We start from the raw sequence: 22,719 nt of genomic DNA, 5'->3' as shown, positions 1-22,719 counted from the left end.
TTGACTGATCTCAGAAGGTGCTTCAGTGGAATTGCACAAAGCGGTTTTGGAGTTCTAGAGGAGCAGTCAGAAGTCTGGGATTTTATTTCACTGGGATAGACTCCGGCTGCCCCACAACCCTCTTCATCCTCCTCGTTCTCTCGGCTGCGCAGGGGACTCGGAGCAAAACCCATCACCGCCTTTCTTTTCTTCCAAACTGTTCCGAAAAGGTTTCGTCTGCAGCCAGAGCAGCAAAAAAAAACCCCAAAACCTCGGATTAACCTAAAAAAATCCAAACCTTAAGTATAGGGCTGGAGACATACGTGTCCCTGCGTTTCCGTGGCAACGGGCCGGGGATCCTTTTAAAGGGATGACATTAATAGCCAGGTGTCAGAAAAGAGGATTATAGCCTTTGCTGACAGCCCTTCTAAATTAAACACGCAGACGCAAATGTTCCCTGACATCCGTGCTGCCACGGATGCCGAAGCACTGAAAGAGCTGCCAGCACGTACAGCAGAGGCACAACTGAGCACGCACGAACAGCTCTCCGGTTCACTAGTGCTGTTCACCACCGTGCCGCCCCTAACACACGCACGTGCACACAAACAGCTCTCCGGTTCACTAGTGCTGTTCACCACCGTGCCGCCCCTAACACGCACACGTGTGCACAAACAGCTCTCCCTGGGTTCACTAGTGCTGTTCACCACCGTGCTGCCCCTAACGAGGTCTGCAACAGTTAGTATATCTAGCACTGCTGCATCACAGCACTGGGGCCCTGGGTTTGGCTCCAGACCTGAGGTGCTGTCTGTACGGAGTTTGCATGTTCTCCCCAGGTTTATGGGGTGTTCCTCCCACAGTCCAAAGACAGCCTGTGTGTGTCCTGTGATGGATTGGCCCTGGTGTGAGTGTGTGTCCTGTGATGGACTGGCCCTGGTGTGTGTGTGTGTGTGTGTGTGTGTGTGTGTGTGTGTGTGTGTGTGTGTGTCCTGTCCCTGGTGTGTGTGTGTGTCCTGTGATAGACTGGCCCTGGTGTGAGTGTGTCTGTGTGTGTCCGGTGATGGACTGGCCCTGGTGTGAGTGTGTGTGTGTGTGTGTCTATCCTGTGATGGACTGGCTCTGGTGTGAGTGTGTGTGTGTGTCTATCCTGTGATGGACTGGCTCTGGTGTGAGTGTGTGTGTGTCTGTGTGTGTCCTGTGATGGACTGGCCCTGGTGTGAGTGTGTGTGTGTGTCTATCCTGTGATGGACTGGCTCTGGTGTGAGTGTGTGTGTGTCTGTGTGTGTCCTGTGATGGACTGGCCCTGGTGTGACTGTGTGTGTGTGTCTGTGTGTGTCCTGTGATGGACTGGTGTCCTCTCCAGGGTGTACCCCCACCTTGTGCCCATTGCTTGCTGGGAGAGACTCCAGCTCTCCTGTGACCCTGGTTTGTAGTGTGGTCTGTACTGTGGCCCTGCTCTGTTACATGAATGAGCAGAGCGATATACTGAGTCACGAGACCGGCGGTATAAGATTGTGACCACTGAAGGGTCCACCTGAGCGACTCGCAGTCACTCTCCAGTGCCTGAATTTAGCTGCAGCAGATGCAATGTTGACGTTCTGGCTATTTTTAAGCCAAGGTGCACAGTGTCCATGACCCGGGCACGTGAAACCCAACCTGGCCTTGCTCCGGAGGCCTGCTGATTATAGAAAAGGGGGTTTAAACTTTCATTAGGTGTCAGGTATGCCCGACCTGAGAGAGCTTTATAGCATGTCTGTTTGCGGTGTGACCCCCATATGTCAGGGTATAGGGTTTCTGCCCAGACTGTCGCTCTGCTGGAGCGAGGGGGAGGGAACGTCTTCATCGTGCGAGGGAGACTGGACTTTGGCTGCTCAGTCAGGTGGCTGCTTATACTGCCATCTGCTGGGTGAACTGGCACATCGCAGGTGTTATGAAGCCGCAGGGTAGTCAGGGGGCAGATCCCTCCCTCCACTCCTTCTCGGGGCAGAGCAGAAGATCTTGAAAAGCGCTTTTTTTTTTGTACGGGAGAGGAAAGGCTGGGCTTTCTTCAAGCCGTGACGCACGAGTGTAAAAAACTCGCCTTTCTGATCGCGCTCGCTGGAGACAGACATCCCGCGCGGCCTGCGGTTGAGTCAGTGAGCTTTCAAATGCGTTTTCTTGTTGCTAATTGTTGCTGCCAACCCTCTCGAGCTGATTGGTGTAATGCCCTGCTCGCTGGGGGGTATCTGAATCCACATCGAGCAAGCTAAAGTCTGTCCAGAATTCGGCAGCCAGAATCCTGACCAGGTTTGGCGCCAGTGATCACATTACTCCTGTCCTGGCGTCCCTGCACTGGCTTCCTGTCTGGTTTCGGGTCGACTTCAAAACCCTCCTGCTCGCCTATAAGGCACTGCATGGCTTGGCACTACAGTACCTGTCTGAGCTAGTATCGCCCTACTCCCCACCTCGTAACCTTCGCTCTTCTGATTCTGCTCTCCTGTCTGTCCCCCCAAGCCCGTCTACACTCTAAGGGTGACGGGGCCTTCTCCTGTTGCGCCCCAGAGCTCTGGGATTCATTGCTGTCCAGACCCTCACTGTAACTGTGTAATTCTGCCATCTCCTATCATTGTGCTTTTTTTCTGACTGTAAAACACTTTGAGAAACCTCTTATAAAACTGATTTTTTTCATAGAATCTGATTCTTTCGTGTGCTGCTACCCTGTCATCCCTTTCAGTAAATTGTCCTGTCATTGTACATTTTTTATTGCTGTCTGTGTAGCAGCTATTGCCACTAGTTCAAAATTAGTTCAGTGGTCAGCATTGCTATCTCCCAGCGCTGGGGTCCCGGGTTCATTTCCGGACCTGGGGTGCTGTCTGTGTGGAGTCTGCATGTTCTCCCCCTTTTCGTGTGGGTTTCCTCCGGCTGCTCTGGTTTCCTCCCACAGTCCAAAGACAATACTGGGTGTGTGTGTCCTGTGGTGGACTGGTCCTGGTGTGTGTGTGTGTGTGTGTGTGTGTGTCCTGTGATGGACTGGCCCTGGTGTGAGTGTGTGTGTGTGTGTGTGTGTGTGTGTGTGTGTCCTGTGATGGACTGGCCCTGGTGTGAGTGTGTGTGTGTGTGTGTCCTGTGATGGACTGGCCCTGGTGTGAGTGTGTGAGTGTGTGTGTGTCCTGTGATGGACTGGCCCTGGTGTGAGTGTGTGTGTGTCCTGTGATGGACTGGCCCTGGTGTGAGTGTGTGTGTGTGTGTCTGTGTGTCCTGTGATGGACTGGCCCTGGTGTGAGTGTGTGTGTGTCTGTGTGTGTCCTGTGATGGACTGGCCCTAGTGTGAGTGTGTGTGTGTCTGTGTGTGTCCTGTGATGGACTGGCCCTGGTGTGTGTGTTGTGTGTGTGTGTGTGTGTTGTGTGTGTGTGTCCTGTGATGGACTGGCCCTGGTGTGTGTCTGTGTGTGTCCTGTGATGGACTGGCCCTGGTGTGTGTGAGTGTCTGTGTTTGTGTCCTGTGAAGGACTGGTATACCCTGCTTTGAGCCTCTAGCTTGCTGTGATAGACTCTGGGAAAATGGACGGATTACAGTTTTTGTGGGTTAATAAAGGCTGAGGGCTTTGCCTAAACACAGCTTCAAGCCTCAGGCTGGTTCCGCTCAGCGGAGCAGATGCGCTTAAGCCTCGCGGAGCTCTGAGGAGTTCGGTGAAGTCACAGAGCCCGGAATTGCATGGGGTTTCCGAAAGGAGCAGCTGGCACAGGAGAAATCTGGGGAGGAGGGGGGCAGGAATGAATCACTCAGCAGAGCCAGTGCAGCGATTTCACCTCGAGATTCGAGATTCGAGGTTCGAGGTTCACGATTCACGGTTCACGATTCACGATTCACGATTCACGATTCACGGTTCAAGGTTCACGATTCAATTCACGATTCACGGTTCACGGTTCAAGGTTCACGATTCAATTCACGATTCACGATTCACGATTCACGATTCACGATTCACGATTCACGATTCACGGTTCACGGTTCAAGGTTCACGATTCAATTCACGATTCACGATTCACGGTTCACGGTTCACGATTCACGATTCACGGTTCAAGGTTCACGATTCACGATTCACGATTCACGATTCACGGTTCACGGTTCACGGTTCACGGTTCACGATTCACGATTCACGATTCACGGTTCACGGTTCACGGTTCACGGTTCACGGTTCACGGTTCACGATTCACGATTCACGATTCACGAACCTTGAACGATTCACGATTCACGATTCACGGCCAGTTTTCCCAGTCACAACCTTGGTATGTCTTTAGACTGCGATGAAGCCAGAGATAGCCATACTAAAAACAAGCCTCAGGCTGGTTCCGCTCAGCGGAGCAGATGCGCTTAAGCCTCGCGGAGCTCTGAGGAGTTCGGTGAAGTCACAGAGCCCGGAATTGCATGGGGTTTCCGAAAGGAGCAGCTGGCACAGGAGAAATCTGGGGAGGAGGGGGGCAGGAATGAATCACTCAGCAGAGCCAGTGCAGCGATTTCACCTCGAGATTCGAGATTCGAGGTTCGAGGTTCACGATTCACGATTCACGGTTCACGATTCACGATTCACGATTCACGATTCACGGTTCACGGTTCACGGTTCACGATTCACGATTCACGATTCACGATTCACGATTCACGATTCACGGCCAGTTTTCCCAGTCACAACCTTGGTATGTCTTTAGACTGCGATGAAGCCAGAGATAGCCATACTAAAAACAAGCCATACTGTACAAAAGTAATTCTATTATTCACTAAGTTTAGCATAGGATTAATGTTCCAATTCAATTTCAAAATCAGCAAGTATATACTGTAGTCGAACCTCTTCTCTGTACTCTCAAAATCTCAAAAGCTTTTCTTGTACTCTACAGTTGCCTCATCATGATATCCAAAGGTTTAGTCTCCTGCCCAGTCAGACTCAATGAGGCAAGCATGATATTGTGATGCCCTTGTTCTTAATAATACTTGTTTGATATATGTTCCTGGCCAAACAGGATCAACTGGTTAGGTTCAGACTTTAGGTAAAAAGGGAGATTTCGGTTCGTTTTCTGTCATATTTTCTGGTGAAAGGCCAGACTTTTATGAATCAAGTTAGGTTTAGGAAGGATAACATCAGGGTTGTTCCTATGTCTCAGTTCTGCATTTCTTTAATAAACAGGGGGTTTATGTGTGTAGGCCCTCCACACCAGACACACTGACTGACCCTGCAGGACCAGGACTGGACACCCCTGTCCTAGAGTCAGGACCCTGCCTGGAGGCTCTGATTGGCTCATGAAGGAGTCAAGACCTGCAGACACACTGACTGACCCTGCAGGACCAGGACTGGACACCCCTGTCCTAGAGCCAGGACCCTGCCTGGAGGCTCCGATTGGCTCATGAAGGAGTGAAGACCTGCAGACACACTGACTGAACCTGCAGGACCAGGACTGGACACCCCTGTCCTAGAGCCAGGACCCTGCCTGGAGGCTCTGATTGGCTCATGAAGGAGTGAAGACCTGCAGACACACTGACTGACCCTGCAGGACCAGGACTGGACACCCCTGTCCTAGAGCCAGGACCCTGCCTGGAGGCTCTGATTGGCTCATGAAGGAGTGCAGACCTGCAGACACACTGACTGACTCTCCAGGAGCAGGACTGGACACCCCTGTCCTAGAGCCAGGACCCTGCCTGGAGGCTCTGATTGGCTCATGAAGGAGTGAAGACCTGCAGACACACTGACTGACCCTGCAGGACCAGGACTGGACACCCCTGTCCTAGAGCCAGGACCCTGCCTGGAGGCTCTGATTGGCTCATGAAGGAGTGCAGACCTGCAGACACACTGACTGACTCTCCAGGAGCAGGACTGGACACCCCTGTCCTAGAGCCAGGACCCTGCCTGGAGGCTCTGATTGGCTCATGAAGGAGTGCAGACCTGCAGACACACTGACTGACCCTGCAGGACCAGGACTGGACACCCCTGTCCTAGAGCCAGGACCCTGCCTGGAGGCTCTGATTGGCTCATGAAGGAGTCAAGACCTGCAGACACACTGACTGACCCTGCAGGACCAGGACTGGACACCCCTGTCCTAGAGCCAGGACCCTGCCTGGAGGCTCTGATTGGCTCATGAAGGAGTGCAGACCTGCAGACACACTGACTAACCCTGCAGGACCAGGACTGGACACCCCTGTCCTAGAGCCAGGACCCTGCCTGGAGGCTCTGATTGGCTCATGAAGGAGTCAAGACCTGCAGACACACTGACTGACCCTGCAGGACCAGGACTGGACACCCCTGTCCTAGAGCCAGGACCCTGCCTGGAGGCTCTGATTGGCTCATGAAGGAGTGCAGACCTGCAGACACACTGACTGACCCTGCAGGACCAGGACTGGACACCCCTGTCCTAGAGCCAGGACCCTGCCTGGAGGCTCTGATTGGCTCATGCAGGAGTGCAGAGCTGTGATCCTCTTGCACACGGCTGAGCTCTGTTTTATTTTATTTCTGCGGCGTGTGTTTGGGAGGTGTCACTGTAAAAGACAGTTCTGTTCTCGTACTTGTGTCTTGAGTCTGCTCACCTGCTGGTGTTGTGTTTCCATGCAGGAAGGCCATTTCGCGATCCGGTCTCCAGCACCTGGCGCCCATACAGAGTCCTTTCCCGCCACTGACCAATGGGGCAGTGAAGGAGCTCAGCACCACTGTGGACTGGAGCGTAAGTCTGGCCAGTCCGTCTATCCACTCATTCACTCATCTACTCATCCACTCACCCACTCACCCACTCACCCACTCACCCATTTCCTATCTGCTATGTCCAGTTCAGGGTTGCAGGAGAACGGGGCTTTATCCCACCAAGCAACAGGCACAAGGCAGGATACACCCTGGATGGGACACCAGTCCATCGCAGGAGACACACAGACGCAAACACACACACTCACACCAGGGCCAGTCCATCACAGGGCACACAGGGCACACACACACACACACACACACACACACACACACACACACACACACACACACACACACACACACACACTCACACCAGGGCCAGTCCATCACAGGACACACACACACTCACACCAGGGCCAGTCCATCACAGGACACACACACACTCACACCAGGGCCGATTTTCCCAGAAGCCAGTTATCCTGACAACATGTCTTTGGACTGTGGGAGGAAACCCAGCCGAACACAGGGAGAACATGCAAACTCCACACAGACAGCATCCCGGTTCCATAATTGAATCCAGGGACCCAGCACGGCAAGACCACCACTCCACTGTTCCTCCACAACATGGCTTCCCATGAATAAAATTAAACTTTTTTAACCATTACCCCTATTTGTACACATACTCGGAGGGACACACAGTGGTGTACACACCTCTACAGCTGCGAGGAGTCTGAGGTGAAGACAATTTCCGAACACTTCCTGTGTGTTTCCCCCCCCACCCCCTCCTGCTGCAGGAAAATGCTATAAACGGGGAACACCTGTGGTTGGAGACCAACTGCTCTGGGGACCTCTGTTATCTGGGAGAAGAGACCTGTGTCGTGAGAATCGCAGTGAGTATGAATGAAGGCGAGGAGGGAGGGAGGTCGGTCAGTCAGTCAGTCAGTCAGTCAGTCAGTCAGTCAGTCAGTCAGTCAGTCAGTCAGTCAATGCCAGCAGCTGTGTCCCCCTGCAGGTCCCAGCTGACACACCCCACTGGAGCTCAGCAGGTGTGAGCCTGGCCAGTACCTGGAGGGGAGACTCCTGTCTGGACTGAGCTCTGGATGAGAACACGGAGCTGTCTGGACTGAGCTGCGGATCAGAACCCGGAGCTGTCTGGACCGAGCTGCGGATCAGAACCCGGAGCTGTCTGGACCGAGCTGTGGTTCAGAACACGGAGCTGTCTGGACCGAGCTGTGGTTCAGAACACAGAGCTGTCTGTACTGACCTACGGATCAGAACCTGGAGATGTCTGGACTGAGCTGCAGATCAGAACCCGGAGCTGTCTGGACTGAGCTGTGGATCAGAACCCGGAGCTGTCTGGACTGAGCTGCGGATCAGAACACGGAGCTGTCTGGACCGAGCTGCGGATCAGAACCCGGAGCTGTCTGGACCGAGCTGTGGTTCAGAACACGGAGCTGTCTGGACCGAGCTGTGGTTCAGAACACAGAGCTGTCTGTACTGACTTACGGATCAGAACCTGGAGATGTCTGGACCGAGCTGCAGATCAGAACCCGGAGCTGTCTGGGCCAAGCTGTGGTTCAGAACACGGAGCTGTCTGGACCGAACTGTGGTTCAGAACACGGAGCTGTCTGTACTGACCTATGGATCAGAACCTGGAGCTGTCTGGACTGAGCTGTGGATCAGAACACGGAGCTGTCTGTACTGACCTACGGACCAGAACCTGGAGCTGTCTGGACTGACCTGTGGATCAGAACCAGGGCTGCCGGACTGATCCGTAGATCAAAACCTGGAGCTGTCAGTATCCAACTGTGGATCAGAATCTGGAACTGTCTGCACTGAGCTACGGATCAGAACCCTGAGCTGTCCTGACTGATCTGTGGATCAGAACCTGGAGCTGTTCAGACTGAACAATGGATCAGAACCAGGTGCTGTCTGCACTGAGCAGCGCTGGATAGAAATGGATACAACCTTGTAGTTTTCCTAGGTTCACCACAAAAACAAACGACTTGTCTGGTGCATGACAATCAAGTAGGAAGCAGCAAAACTGCATTACCAGATTTAGTTGATTTAATCTCAAAGCAAAAGCTCATTTACAGAACCCTATATTACTGTGGTCAAATAAAACAGAGCCAAATAATGTGGGATTTCTCAAATAGTTTGGATGCTTGCGTTATTGAGATCCTTCACAGCCTAGGAAAGGTACAGATTTTTGGAGACGGGCTCTGAGAAAAAGAACAGGAGGTTGAGAGAGCTCATAAGCTGATTCTTCTGTGTCTCGGTGGAGCTGTCCTGCCCCTGTGTGATCACAGCCCCACCGAGACTGTCTCACTGTCTCTGTGATCTCTCTCTTTTTTTTTAAGAAGTCTGCGCCCCGGAGGAAATGCGCGGCCTGCAAGATCGTGGTGCACACGGCCTGCATGGAGCAGCTGGAGAAGGTACTGCACGCCTGAAGGGCCCGGGTCCCTGTCTGCCTTTTCAACCTGGGCTCTCCTTACTCGTGGAAGTAAGAGACCCAGCAGCCATGTCCCCCCTGCAGCTCCCAGCTGACAAACCCCACTGGAGCCCAGCAGGCGGGAGCCTGGCCAGTACCTGGAGGGGAGACTCCTGGGAAAGCTCAGGCTGCTGCTGGGAGAGGTGTGAGTGGGGCCAGCAGGGGGCGCTCACCCTGCGGTCTGTGTGGGTCCTCATGCCCCAGTATAGTGACGGGGACACTAGACTGTAAACAGGCGCCGTCCTTCGGATGAGACGTCAAACCGAGGTCCTGACTCTCTGTGGTCATGAACAATCCCAGGGTGTCTCTCGACAAGAGTAGGGGTGTTACCCCAGTGTCCTGGCCAAATTTCCCCCCCTGGCCTTTACCCCTCATGGCCTCCTAATAACCCCCCTCTCTGAACTGGCTCCATCCCTCTGCTCTCCTCCCCACTGAGAGCTGGTGTGTGTGAGAGGACTGGAGCATCATCCAGGTGGGGCTGCACACTGGTGGGGGCAGTGGGATTCCCCCTGACCTGGGAAGAGCTCTGAGTGGAGGGTCCAGAAAAGCACTTATTATTATTAATATTAAAGGTGCTGCCCCTCCCTGGGTGAGTCTGTCCTAGTGTTCTTACACCAGAGATCTGTCATTACTGCCTGATGCAGGATCTCCTCCTCCTGGGCGAACCTGACTCTGTAACTGTGCTCTTACTCCAAAGTAATGACATCGCCCCTTGAAACGGGCGCTTGGTCTGACCGGATCATTAAAATCCAGAAAGATCTGAAGGTGCATGCACCCTCCAGGACCAGGACTGGACACCCCTGTCCTGGAAACAGGACCCTGCCTGAAGGCTCTGATTGGCTCTTGAAGGAGTAAGAGCACAGGTACAGACATGGCCCTCTTAGTCCAGAAGAATTTGATCATTAGATTGATCATGAAAACAAACAATCTGAAAGCACCTGGTTCTGCAAGATAACCAGCTTTCTCCCATTTAAGACTGGTCTTGTGCATGAGGTCTCCACTGCTCGTCTCATGACTGTCCTCCCTCTGTCTCCGTCTCTTGCAGATCAGTTTTCGGTGTAAACCCACTTTCCGAGAGGGAGGATCAAGATGTCTGAGAGATGTAATCTCTTTTTTTCTTGCGCCAGAATCAGATTTCCCATCCTCTTTGCACCTGAGAAAGTTCTGCTGAAGAGTGCAGTGCATTTCTTTTGCTGTAAACCACAAACTCAGATCCAGATCAAGTTCCAAACTACACCTTCAGGCTGTTTCACGCCCAGAGACAAATGTGCACAAGGACAAAGTCTTGCCGTCCTCTAAGTGTCAAGTGAGATATAGCTGTTCAAGAGGGGTACAGAAGGAGAGCTGCCCTATGCAGTATCCCCTGATAGTTTGAGGAAAGGGAGTCCTGACAGTCTGGAAAAGCGAAGGATACAGTGTGTGGATGAGAGTCAGTGCTCAGCAGCCTGGAGGACATCTGAGCGAAATCGGATCAAAATTTCACGACAAACCATTTTCTACCCAGTTCATCCAGTTCAGGATTGCAGGGAGGCCAGAGCCCAGGCAAGCAACAGACACATGGCAGGATACACCCTGGGCGAGACACCAGTCCATCACAGGACACACACACTCACACCAGGGCCAGTCCGTCACAGGACACACACACACTCACACTCACACCAGGGCCAGTCCATCACAGGACACACACACACACACTCATACCAGGGCCAGTCCATCACAGGACACACACAGACACACACACACTCACACCAGGGCCAGTCCATCACAGGACACACACAGACACACACACACTCACACCAGGGCCAGTCCATCACAGGACACACACAGACACACACACACACACACACACACACACACCAGGACCAGTCCATCACAGGACACACACACTCACACCAGGGCCAGTCCATCACAGGACACACACACACACTCACACCAGGGCCAGTCCATCACAGGACACACACACACACTCATACCAGGGCCAGTCCATCACAGGACACACACACACACACTCACACCAGGGCCAGTCCATCACAGGACACACACAGACACACACACACTCACACCAGGGCCAGTCCATCACAGGACACACACAGACACACACACACTCACACCAGGGCCAGTCCATCACAGGACACACACACACACTCACACCAGGGCCAGTCCATCACAGGACACACACAGACACACTCACACCAGGGCCAGTCCATCACAGGACACACACACACTCACACTCACACCAGGGCCAGTCCATCACAGGACACACACACACACACTCACACCAGGGCCAGTCCATCACAGGACACACACAGACACACTCACACCAGGGCCAGTCCATCACAGGACACACACACACACTCACACCAGGGCCAGTCCATCACAGGACACACACAGACACACTCACACCAGGGCCAGTCCATCACAGGACACACACACACACTCACACCAGGGCCAGTCCATCACAGGACACACACAGACACACACACACTCACACCAGGGCCTGTTTTCCCAGAGGCCAATTCACCTCCCGTCCATGCCCTGAAAGTCTGGAGGGGTTTAGGTGGAGGATGTGTGCTTTGTGGGTTTTGAATGGTCAAGGGAGATCTGAGGTCGGTCCACAATGTTTAGGTGGTCCTTTCATTTTTCGTTTCTCGTTCTGCAGCAAAATATTGTCCGTCACCACTGGGTCCATCGCCGCCGACAGGAGGGGAAGTGTAGGCAGTGTGGAAAGGTATGGCACAGCGCGGTGTACCCCTTCTTTCCCAGCTGAAGTGTCGACGAGGGTCAGAGGTCACCTGTCCTGCTCCTGCAGGGCTGGCGAAGATCTGTAGAAACACTGACCCTGCAGGACCAGGACTGGACACCCCCTGATTTAGAAACGTTGCAAAGGATGATAACCTGAACGTGAGGCTCCCCTGAGGTCCAACCTGACAGAGACCACAGAAAACTCCCAACGTCTACAGTGTTCTAGAGGAGCTGTGTGCTTATGTCTCACTGTGGCCCTGGTCACCTGGTGTTTGACCTTCTCCTGCGTAACTAAGGACGACGTCATACAGTTGGCAAACCCCAGGTTTTGATGCTGTAGAAAGGGGAATGATACAGGCCGATATTATTATTATTATTATATTGATTTTAACATTGCATCAGCATATTAAGATCAATCACTTTATTGGCCATTTACAATGTCTTGCATGAGGAATGTGTCTTTTCTCAGACCCCAGCTCGCTCTCCATGAGACACACAGACAGGGAGAGAAGCTGGGGGGCGGAATGGTGGCTCTGTGGGTCAGGATCTGTGGCCGGGAGGTTGCCGGTTCGAATCCCGCGGCCCAGCAGAGGAATCCTACTCCGTGGGGCCCCCTGAGCGAGGCCCTTCACCCCAGCTGCTCCAGGGGTGCCGTATAAATGGCCGACCCTGCGCTCTGACCCCCAGCTTCTCTCTCCCTGTCTGTGTGTCTCCTGGAGAGCAGGCTGGGGTCTGAGAAAAGACACATTGCTCATGCAAGACATTGTATACAGCCAATAAAAGTGATCTTCTCTTAATATGCTGCTGCAAAGTGACTTGTATGCTAAAGATTCCCTTGCTCAAGTCTTAAAATGGGGCAATCGTCATTCTGAATAAGACCATGTGGCCATTGGGCACATCTTATGAGACAGCCTTGGCACCTTTTGTAAGACACTCTTTGTGACTGAGGCCTGTGATCTTCCTTCGGTGTCCCGAACCGAGGAGTGTGTCGTCCCACATCGCTAGTGTTTGGACAGGCTGAAACCAGTCTTCGCCTGGACGGGGGGTCGCGTTTCTGCATGAGAAATCTTTATTTCTGTGCCTCCCTCTATGAAATTATACCCAGGTGATGAACTGTGTGGGACAACATGGCATAACGCTGTTTGAGCTGTAAAACCTGTTAGATCGTCACGGGTTGACCTGGAATTGTTTAATCTGCTTCCTGTCTCCTCCCCAGAGTTTCCAGCAGAAGTTCTCCTTCCACAGCAAAGAGATCGTCGCGATCAGCTGCTCATGGTGCAAACAGGCAGTAAGTTCCATGCCCTTCCAACCAACCGTGTTCTGCCGAGCTAATGGATTTTTGGCCAAAATGTTCCAAAATTGAGTCAAACCTTTCTCACACCAACCTCAGGGCTGCAGGCTTGAAGTCCAGGTTATTTCCTGCTCTGCGGTATGAGAGCAGGTTCTTTTAAATTGATCTGGTGTGGCGTCTCGAGCTGAGAAAGTCTCACTGCTGCTTTGTTGCTTCACCGCCGTGAAAGTAAAATGTACCACAGTAACGTGTAAAACCTCCAATTTCAATCACAAAACAGAGGACATGTCCAGGTCCGCGCCACACCGGGCTCTGTGATTCAGAACCAGGCCAACAAGACCTCCGGTGGGGTGAGGCGGGCCTGTGACTCTGTAGACAAGCAGGCTTGTGAATCCAGCTCTTCTCCTCCAGCAGGAATATCGCTCTTTGTCTTGCTGATAAATACTCCTTACTCGTTAACTCTGCCCGCAGATCAGGTTGGAACATTCCTGCGGCGAAACGTCTGCTGCACAACCTGTCCTTGTCCCCTCGTCCATCGCAGGGACTAGTGAGCAGGAAGGGCTGCCCTGCGTCACAATTCTCACCAACTCTCGCCCTCGCCTGTGGTGAGACTAGGGGTTAATAACAGAGTGCCGACTCGCAAAGCTCACAATTCCTGAGGAATTTATCCATTTTTCCTCCCCCGTCAATGAATTCACTTCTACGAGCGAGATTTAATCACCGGTCTGGGTACCAATTAACCTTCATTTGTCTCTCTGCACCACACCTGTGCTAAAACCCCCCTGTCAATAGTGTCTGACCTGCAATGACACCTGTCCTCCTTGTCCGTACCAGGGTACCAAGGTGCTCCAGAGCTTTATGTGAATTCTGAATCCCCGACAGGTGTCCGCGAGTGCGGACCGTCTGGCGCGGGGAGGTAGGCGTAGTCGTGTGGCCCTGCGCCTCACGTCCTCACTCTGCTCTCTCCCCCCCGGCAGTTTCACAACAAGGTCACCTGCTTCATGCTGCACCAGATCGAGGAGCCCTGCTCCCTGGGGGCCCACGCTGGGGTCATCGTCCCGCCCTCCTGGATCATCAAAGTCAAGAAGCCCCAGGTACGGGACGTCCCGGTCGGGAGGGGAGATTTTTCGGATTTCGGGGTGCAGAGCTGGGGCTTTGTTATGTTCGTGCCAGTAAGCGTCACATCAGGAATGGTAGGAATTTGGAGTTTGTCTTTTCACGGACCCCAGCTTGCTCTCCAGGAGACACACAGACAGGGAGAGAGAAGCTGGGGGTCAGAGCGCAGGGTCGGCCATTTATACAGCACCCCTGGAGCAGCTGGGGTGAAGGGCCGTGTATGTGGACGGATGACATCATGTAACTTGCATTGAACAGCAGAAATCCCTTATATGGCACAATCCTATACCCAAGTTTAAATCTTGAAAAAAACTGAGGTCCTGACTGTCTGTGGTCATTAACAATCTCAGGGTGTCTCTCGACAAGAGTAGGGGTGTTACCCCAGTGTCCTGGCCAAATCTCCCCCCCTGGCCTTTACCCCTCATGGCCTCCTAATAACCCCCCTCTCTGAACTGGCTCCATCCCTCTGCTCTCCTCCCCACTGAGAGCTGGTGTGTGTGAGAGGACTGGAGCATCATCCAGGTGGGGCTGCACACTGGTGGGGGTAGTGGGATTCCCCCTGACCTGGAAAGAGCTCTGAGTGGAGGGTCCAGACAGGGGCTGTAGAGGTGTGAGGGATTACTAATTATTAAGTCATTAACTATCCCAGGGTGTCTCTCGACAAGAGTAGGGGTGTTACCCCAGTGTCCTGGCCCAATTCCCCCCCTGGCCTTTACCCCTCATGGCCTCCTAATAACCCCCCTCTCTGAACTGGCTCCATCCCTCTGCTCTCCTCCCCACTGAGAGCTGGTGTGTGTGAGAGGACTGGAGCATCATCCAGGTGGGGCTGCACACTGGTGGGGGTAGTGGGATTCCCCCTGACCTGGAAAGAGCTCTGAGTGGAGGGTCCAGACAGGGGCTGTAGAGGTGTGAGGGATTACTAATTATTAAGTCATTAACAATCCCAGGGTGTCTCTCGACAAGAGTAGGGGTGTTACCCCAGTGTCCTGGCCCAATTCCCCCCCTGGCCTTTACCCCTCATGGCCTCCTAATAACCCCCCTCTCTGAACTGGCTCCATCCCTCTGCTCTCCTCCCCACTGGTGTGTGGGGAGCGGACTGGAGCACGCTGGCTGCCGTGGCACCAGACTCAGGCCCGCGCCGTTCCCTCTCCTGTTTTCCCAGAATTCCTTTAAGAACTCGAGTCGCCGGAAAAAGCGGACATCGTTCAAGAGGAGGACCAGCAAGAAGGGGACGGACGTGAGTAGACGTCTCCTGGCTGGGCTCCCGAGGGAGTGGGAGCGATAAGGTTTACTGCGTCTAAACATTCAGAAACGAGGACACTCTGTTATCATGGGGGGGACGGGGGTGATTTATACTAGTGTCTATTAGATCGCACACTTGTTGACCACCACCACAACGACTACAATCAACACACTAGCAGCCAGATCACCCTGCAACTCACAACTGGCAGCCCCCCCCACTGGAGCCCAGCAGGTGTGTGAGCCTGGCCAGTACCTGGAGGGGAGACTTCTGGGAAAGCTGAGGCTGCTGCTGGGAGAGGTGTGAGTGGGGCCAGCAGGGGGCGCTCACCCTGCGGTCTGTGTGGGTCCTCATGCCCCAGTATAGTGACGGGGACACTAGACTGTAAACAGGCGCCGTCCTTCGGATGAGACGTCAAACCGAGGTCCTGACTCTCTGTGGTCATTAACAATCCCAGGGTGTCTCTCGAAAAGAGTAGGGGTGTAACCCCGGCGTCCTGGCCAAATTTCCCATCGGCCCTCACCAATCATGGCCTCCTAATAATCCCCCTCTCTGAACTGGCTCCATCCCTCTGCTCTCCTCCCCACTGAGAGCTGGTGTGTGTGAGAGGACTGGAGCATCATCCAGGTGGGGCTGCACACTGGTGGTGGTGGAGGGGATCCCCATTACCTGTAAAGCGCTTTGAGTGGAGTGTCCAGAAAAGCGCTATATAAGTGTAAGCAATTATTATTATTATTATTATTATTATTAATTATTATAATTATTATCTCTCTCCCCCTCACTGACAATCAACGGGTGGGGAACAAGGAATAAGGGGGGGGGAATCGTTTTTAGACGACATGTAAGGGTCTCTCGGGCGGGGAGTGGAGGACGGACAGTCCGGACAGGCGGTCCCCCGACTCGGGGACGGCGGGGCGGAGAGTCCCGTGTCTCGCTCAGACCCCCCTGTGCTCCCTCAGGAGTCGAAGTGGCGCCCCTTCCTGCTCAAGCCCATGCCCTGCCCGCTGATGAAGCCCGTCGTGGTCTTCGTGAATCCGAAGAGCGGGGGGAACCAGGTGAGTCCGAACCCCAGCCCCCACCCCTCCTCAGACACAAGGTACCCCTAAACCTCCCACCCTTCCTCTGACACAAGGTACCCCTAAACCTCCCACCCCTTATCCGACACAAGGTACCCCTAAACCTCCCACCCCCCCACCCCTCCTCTGACACAAGGTACCCCTAAACCTCCCACCCTTCCTCTGACACAAGGTACCCCTAAACCTCCCACCCCTTGTCCGACACAAGGTACCCCTAAACCTCCCACCCTTCCTTTGACACAAGGTACCCCTAAACCTCCACCCCTCCTCCGACACAAGGTACCCCTAAACCTCCACCCCTCCTACGACCCAAGGTACCCCTAAACCTCCCACCCTTCCTCTGACACAAGGTACCCCTAAACCTCCCACCCCTTGTCCGACACAAGGTACCCCTAAACCTCCCACCCTTCCTTTGACACAAGGTACCCCTAAACCTCCACCCCTCCTCCGACACAAGGTACCCCTAAACCTCCCACCCCTCCTCCGACACAAGGTACCCCTAAACCTCCACCCCTCCTCCGACACAAGGTACCCCTAAACCTCCCACCCCTCCTCCGACACAAGGTACCCCTAAACCTCCACCCCTCCTCCGACACAAGGTACCCCTAAACCTCCACCCCCTCCTCCGACCCAAGGTACCCCTAAACCTCCCACCCTTCCTCTGACCCAAGGTACCCCTAAACCTCCCACCCTTCCTTTGACACAAGGTACCCCTAAACCTCCCACCCCTCCTCCGACACAAGGTACCCCTAAACCTCCACCCCTCCTCCGACCCAAGGTACCCCTAAACCTCCACCCCCTCCTCCGACCCAAGGTACCCCTAAACCTCCACCCCTCCTCCGACCCAAGGTACCCCTAAACCTCCACCCCCTCCTCCGACCCAAGGTACCCCTAAACCTCCCACCCTTCCTCTGACCCAAGGTACCCCTAAACCTCCACCCCCAGCTCCGACCCAAGGTACCCCTAAACCTCCCACCCTTCTGCTGACACAAGGTACCCCTAAACCTCCACCCCCCCACCCCTCCTACGACCCAAGGTACCCCTAAACCTCCCACTCCTCCTCCGACCCAAGGTACCCCTAAACCTCCACCCCTCCTCCGACCCAAGGTACCCCTAAACCCCCCACCCTTCCTCTGACACAAGGTACCCCTAAACCTCCCACCCTTCCTCTGACACAAGGTACCCCTAAACCTCCACCCCTCCACCGACCCAAGGTACCCCTAAACCCCCCACCCTTCCTCTGACACAAGGTACCCCTAAACCTCCCACCCTTCCTCTGACACAAGGTACCCCTAAACCTCCACCCCCCCCACACCTCCCCCCGACACAAGGTACCCAAGGCGTGTTTCCCAGAGACCTGGCGTGAGCTGTCGAGCCTCCTTCAGTGATCTACTTCTCCTGCTCCTGAATGAGGCTCAGCCGAAGAAACGCTGGGGTTCTCCTTTCCACTTCTCAGCGTGGAATTAACCTTCATTTGTCTCTCTGCACCTCACCTGTGCTAAAACCCCCCCCGTCAATAGTGTCTGACCTGCAATGACACCTGTCCTCCTTGTCCGTACCAGGGTACCAAGGTGCTCCAGAGCTTTATGTGGATTCTGAATCCCCGACAGGTGTTCGACCTTTCTCAGGGTGGACCGAAGGAAGGGTGAGTAGGGTCTTTATCGCTGTTCTTCCTCCCACACCTGTTGCTTGCTGTCTAGATGTCAGTGATGATGTCAGATTTGGTAACTAGGGGGAAACAAAAACCCCAACACCCTCATGAATCCTTCATAGACTCCGCACAACACGCAAAAACATCACAACTCCATACCCCGGGAGTTGGTTTTTGGAATCGGTGGTGCAGAATGAAGGGCGCCCCCTACTGGGCCACCAGCGCCACTTCAGTAGTCCGGTCCGATTCTAAGAAGGATGAAAGGGGCCGACGTCTATGAAGGGGGTGGCGGGGTTATTCCTTCAGCCTTAGAGGTTATGAAGGCGCAGGCCTGAGATCAGCGTACGAGGAATGAGCCAGGGAGGCAGCTTGTCAGGGCGAAGTTGGGGAGGCCTGGAAAAGTTGCACAGAGCCGAGGGCAGCCAGGGAGTGTTAGCACATCGGAGAGCAGGAGTGCGACCATGAGTGCCACCCCCTGACCAGCCCAGCCACCCTCGGCATCTGAGCCGTGAAGAGGTGGTGTCGCAGACGGCGCCCGGCTCACACCCCCGATGTGAATCGAGCCAGCGAGAGGGCTCTCTCTCGGCCTGGGCTGTGTCCTGTTAGTGATCGCGTTCCTTTTCGGATCCGGCTGAGCTAGAAAAAGGAAAAGCCGTCCAGAATTCTGTTATGGATCCTTCTGGGGAAGCTGCCCCCAGCGGGCCATTTTCGATCAGTCGATCCCCGGAATAAAATGGAGCCGCTGTCCAAAGTGTCCACGATGTAACAGATCTCGCCGTTCCTGTGTTTACAGGTTGGAGCTGTACCGGAAAGTGCCAAACCTGCGAATTCTGGCATGTGGAGGTGATGGAACGGTAAAAACTTCAGAAAACAAATGTGTTTCAGGGAGTGAAGTGCATTTACTAGGGTATATCAGGGTATACCATACAGCTGGAGAGAGAGGAGACATAGCTGTAGCTCTCGGACCAGGGTGCAACGCTCAGGGAGGAGACACAGTTGTAGCTCCCGGACCAGGGTGCAGTGTTCAGACGGGAGACACAGCTGTAGCTCTCAGACCAGGGTGCAGCGCTCAGGGAGGAGACACAGCTGTAGCTCTTGGACCAGGGTGCAGCGTTCAGAAAGGAGACACAGTTGTAGCTCTCAGACCAGGTTGCAGCGTTCAGAGAGGAGACACAGCTGTACCTCCCAGACCAGGTTGCAGTGTTCAGAGAGGAGACACAGCTGTAGCTCTCGGACCAGGGTGCAGCGTTCAGAGAGGAGACACAGCTGTAGCTCTCGGACCAGGGTGCAGCGTTCAGAAAGGAGACACAGCTGTAGCTCCCGGACCAGGGTTTAGTGTTCAGAGAGGAGACACAGCTGTAGCTCCCCGACCAGGGTGCAGCGTTCAGAGAGGAGACACAGCTGTAGCTCCCGGACCAGGGTGCAGTGTTCAGGGTGCAGCGTTCAGAGAGGAGACACAGCTGTAGCTCTCGAACCAGGGTGCAGTGTTCAGAGAGGAGACACAGCTGTAGCTCTCGGACCAGGTTGCAGCGTTCAGAGAGGAGACACAGCTGTAGCTCTCAGACCAGGTTGCAGCGTTCAGAGAGGAGACACAGCTGTAGCTCTCGGACCAGGGTGCAGTGTTCAGAGGGGAGACACAGCTGTAGCTCTCGGACCAGGGTGCAGTGTTCAGAGGGGAGACACAGCTGTAGCTCTCGGACCAGGTTGCAGCGTTCAGAGAGGAGACACAGCTGTAGCTCTCGGACCAGGTTGCAGCGTTCAGGGTGCAGCGTTCAGAGAGGAGACACAGCTGTAGCTCTCGGACCAGGGTGCAGTGTTCAGAGAGGAGACACAGCTGTAGCTCCCGGACCAGGGTGCAGCGTTCAGAGAGGAGACACAGCTGTAGCTCTCGGACCAGGGTGCAGCATTCAGAGAGGAGACACAGCTGTAGCTCTCGGACCAGGGTGCAGCGTTCAGAGAGGAGACACAGCTGTAGCTCCCGGACCAGGTTGCAGTGTTCAGAGAGGAGACACAGCTGTAGCTGTCAGACCAGGTTGCAGTGTTCAGAGAGGAGACACAGCTGTAGCTCCCGGACCAGGGTGCAGCGTTCAGAGAGGAGACACAGCTGTAGCTCCCGGACCAGGGTGCAGCGTTCAGAGAGGAGACACAGCTGTAGCTCTCGGACCAGGTTGCAGCGTTCAGAGAGGAGACACAGCTGTAGCTCCCGGACCAGGGTGCAGCGTTCAGAGAGGAGACACAGCTGTAGCTCTCGGACCAGGTTGCAGCGTTCAGAGAGGAGACACAGCTGTAGCTCTCGGACCAGGGTGCAGTGTTCAGAGAGGAGACACAGCTGTAGCTCTCGGACCAGGGTGCAGCGTTCAGAGAGGAGACACAGCTGTAGCTCCCGGACCAGGGTGCAGCGTTCAGAGAGGAGACACAGCTGTAGCTCTCGGACCAGGGTGCAGCGTTCAGAGAGGAGACACAGCTGTAGCTCCCGGACCAGGGTGCAGCGTTCAGAGAGGAGACACAGCTGTAGCTCCCCAACCAGGGTGCAGCGTTCAGGGAGGAGACACAGCTGTAGCTCTCGGACCAGGGTGCAGTGTTCAGAGAGGAGACACAGCTGTAGCTCCCCGACCAGGTTGCAGCGTTCAGAGAGGAGACACAGCTGTAGCTCCCGGACCAAGGTGCAGCGTTCAGAGAGGAGACACAGTTGTAGCTCTCGGACCAGGGTGCAGTGTTCAGGGAGGAGACACAGCTGTAGCTCCCGGACCAGGGTGCAGCGTTCAGAGAGGAGACACAGCTGTAGCTCTCGGACCAGGGTGCAGCATTCAGAGAGGAGACACAGCTGTAGCTCTCGGACCAGGGTGCAGCGTTCAGAGAGGAGACACAGCTGTAGCTCCCGGACCAGGTTGCAGTGTTCAGAGAGGAGACACAGCTGTAGCTGTCAGACCAGGTTGCAGTGTTCAGAGAGGAGACACAGCTGTAGCTCCCGGACCAGGGTGCAGTGTTCAGAGAGGGGACACAGCTGTAGCTCCCGGACCAGGGTGCAGCGTTCAGAGAGGAGACACAGCTGTAGCTCTCGGACCAGGTTGCAGCGTTCAGAGAGGAGACACAGCTGTAGCTCCCGGACCAGGGTGCAGCGTTCAGAGAGGAGACACAGCTGTAGCTCCCCAACCAGGGTGCAGCGTTCAGGGAGGAGACACAGCTGTAGCTCTCGGACCAGGGTGCAGTGTTCAGAGAGGAGACACAGCTGTAGCTCCCGGACCAGGTTGCAGTGTTCAGAGAGGAGACACAGCTGTAGCTGTCAGACCAGGTTGCAGTGTTCAGAGAGGAGACACAGCTGTAGCTCCCGGACCAGGGTGCAGAGTTCAGAGAGGAGACACAGCTGTAGCTCCCGGACCAGGGTGCAGCGTTCAGAGAGGAGACACAGCTGTAGCTCTCGGACCAGGTTGCAGCGTTCAGAGAGGAGACACAGCTGTAGCTCCCGGACCAGGGTGCAGCGTTCAGAGAGGAGACACAGCTGTAGCTCCCCAACCAGGGTGCAGCGTTCAGGGAGGAGACACAGCTGTAGCTCTCGGACCAGGGTGCAGTGTTCAGAGAGGAGACACAGCTGTAGCTCCCCGACCAGGTTGCAGCGTTCAGAGAGGAGACACAGCTGTAGCTCCCGGACCAAGGTGCAGCGTTCAGAGAGGAGACACAGCTGTAGCTCCCGGACCAAGGTGCAGCGTTCAGAGAGGAGACACAGCTGTAGCTCCCGGACCAAGGTGCAGCGTTCAGGGAGGAGACACAGCTGTAGCTCCCGGACCAGGGTGCAGCGTTCAGAGAGGAGACACAGCTGTAGCTCCCGGACCAGGGTGCAGCGTTCAGAGAGGAGACACAGCTGTAGCTCCCGGACCAGGGTGCAGCGTTCAGGGAGGAGACACAGCTGTAGCTCCCGGACCAGGGTGCAGCGTTCAGGGAGGAGACACAGCTGTAGCTCAGAGTGTAAAATTCAGAGAGGAGCTGGAGATGCACTGTTTATTGAGTGATATAATTCAATATGTATGTTAATATGTAATGTATTTTATCATATAGGGGGGTTGGAAGACAGTCAAAATTATAATCTTAGTAAGCCTCATGCATCAAAACATACGAGAATGTTTTATAAAACTGTATTTGAACTTAAATCACAGTTCGTCAGACTTGGTGCTCCGTAATGAGGTGATGAACTCCTCCCTTTTCATCACCTGGTTCCCCTACTCTGGCATATTTTAGCCAGCAGGCGCCTGTCCAGTCCAGTCCAGTCCAGTCCAGTCTGAGCGAACTGGTATGGGGAGCTGTGATCTTGCTCACCCCAACTGGGGTGTGCTGGTGAGGCCGTCACACTGGGTGTTGGGTGTGTTTTTTGTCAGGTGGGATGGATCCTGTCTGCGTTGGACGAGCTGCAGATGAACCCCCAGCCGCCAGTGGCGGTACTTCCTCTGGGCACAGGAAATGACCTGGCGAGAACTCTGAACTGGGGTGGGGTGAGTCCCCTCAT

At 54.5% G+C, this 22,719-nt stretch overlaps 1 protein-coding gene across 3 annotated transcripts in view; it reads left to right on the top strand.

The window, feature by feature from the left end:
* dgki (diacylglycerol kinase, iota) overlaps nt 1-22,719 on the top strand; it is a 73,668-nt gene that overhangs the window by 18,773 nt on the left and 32,176 nt on the right. For 2 of the 3 annotated variants that reach the window (XM_069191771.1, XM_069191773.1), the window contains exons 3-14: nt 6,549-6,657; nt 7,409-7,504; nt 8,975-9,049; nt 10,151-10,207; nt 11,765-11,833; nt 13,064-13,135; nt 14,116-14,232; nt 15,417-15,491; nt 16,454-16,549; nt 18,133-18,215; nt 19,015-19,075; nt 22,592-22,705. In XM_069191771.1, the coding sequence (XP_069047872.1) occupies nt 6,549-6,657; nt 7,409-7,504; nt 8,975-9,049; nt 10,151-10,207; nt 11,765-11,833; nt 13,064-13,135; nt 14,116-14,232; nt 15,417-15,491; nt 16,454-16,549; nt 18,133-18,215; nt 19,015-19,075; nt 22,592-22,705 (1,024 nt within the window). The remainder of the gene's footprint in view (nt 1-6,548; nt 6,658-7,408; nt 7,505-8,974; nt 9,050-10,150; nt 10,208-11,764; nt 11,834-13,063; nt 13,136-14,115; nt 14,233-15,416; nt 15,492-16,453; nt 16,550-18,132; nt 18,216-19,014; nt 19,076-22,591; nt 22,706-22,719) is intronic. The other variant, XM_069191772.1, reaches the window with a different exon arrangement.

This window comes from Lepisosteus oculatus, chromosome 7 (genome assembly GCF_040954835.1).
Source record: "Lepisosteus oculatus isolate fLepOcu1 chromosome 7, fLepOcu1.hap2, whole genome shotgun sequence".
NCBI classification, from domain to species: domain Eukaryota; kingdom Metazoa; phylum Chordata; class Actinopteri; order Semionotiformes; family Lepisosteidae; genus Lepisosteus; species Lepisosteus oculatus.
The sequence above is the reverse complement of the archived record's forward strand: the minus strand, read 5'-3'. Positions and strand labels throughout refer to the sequence as shown.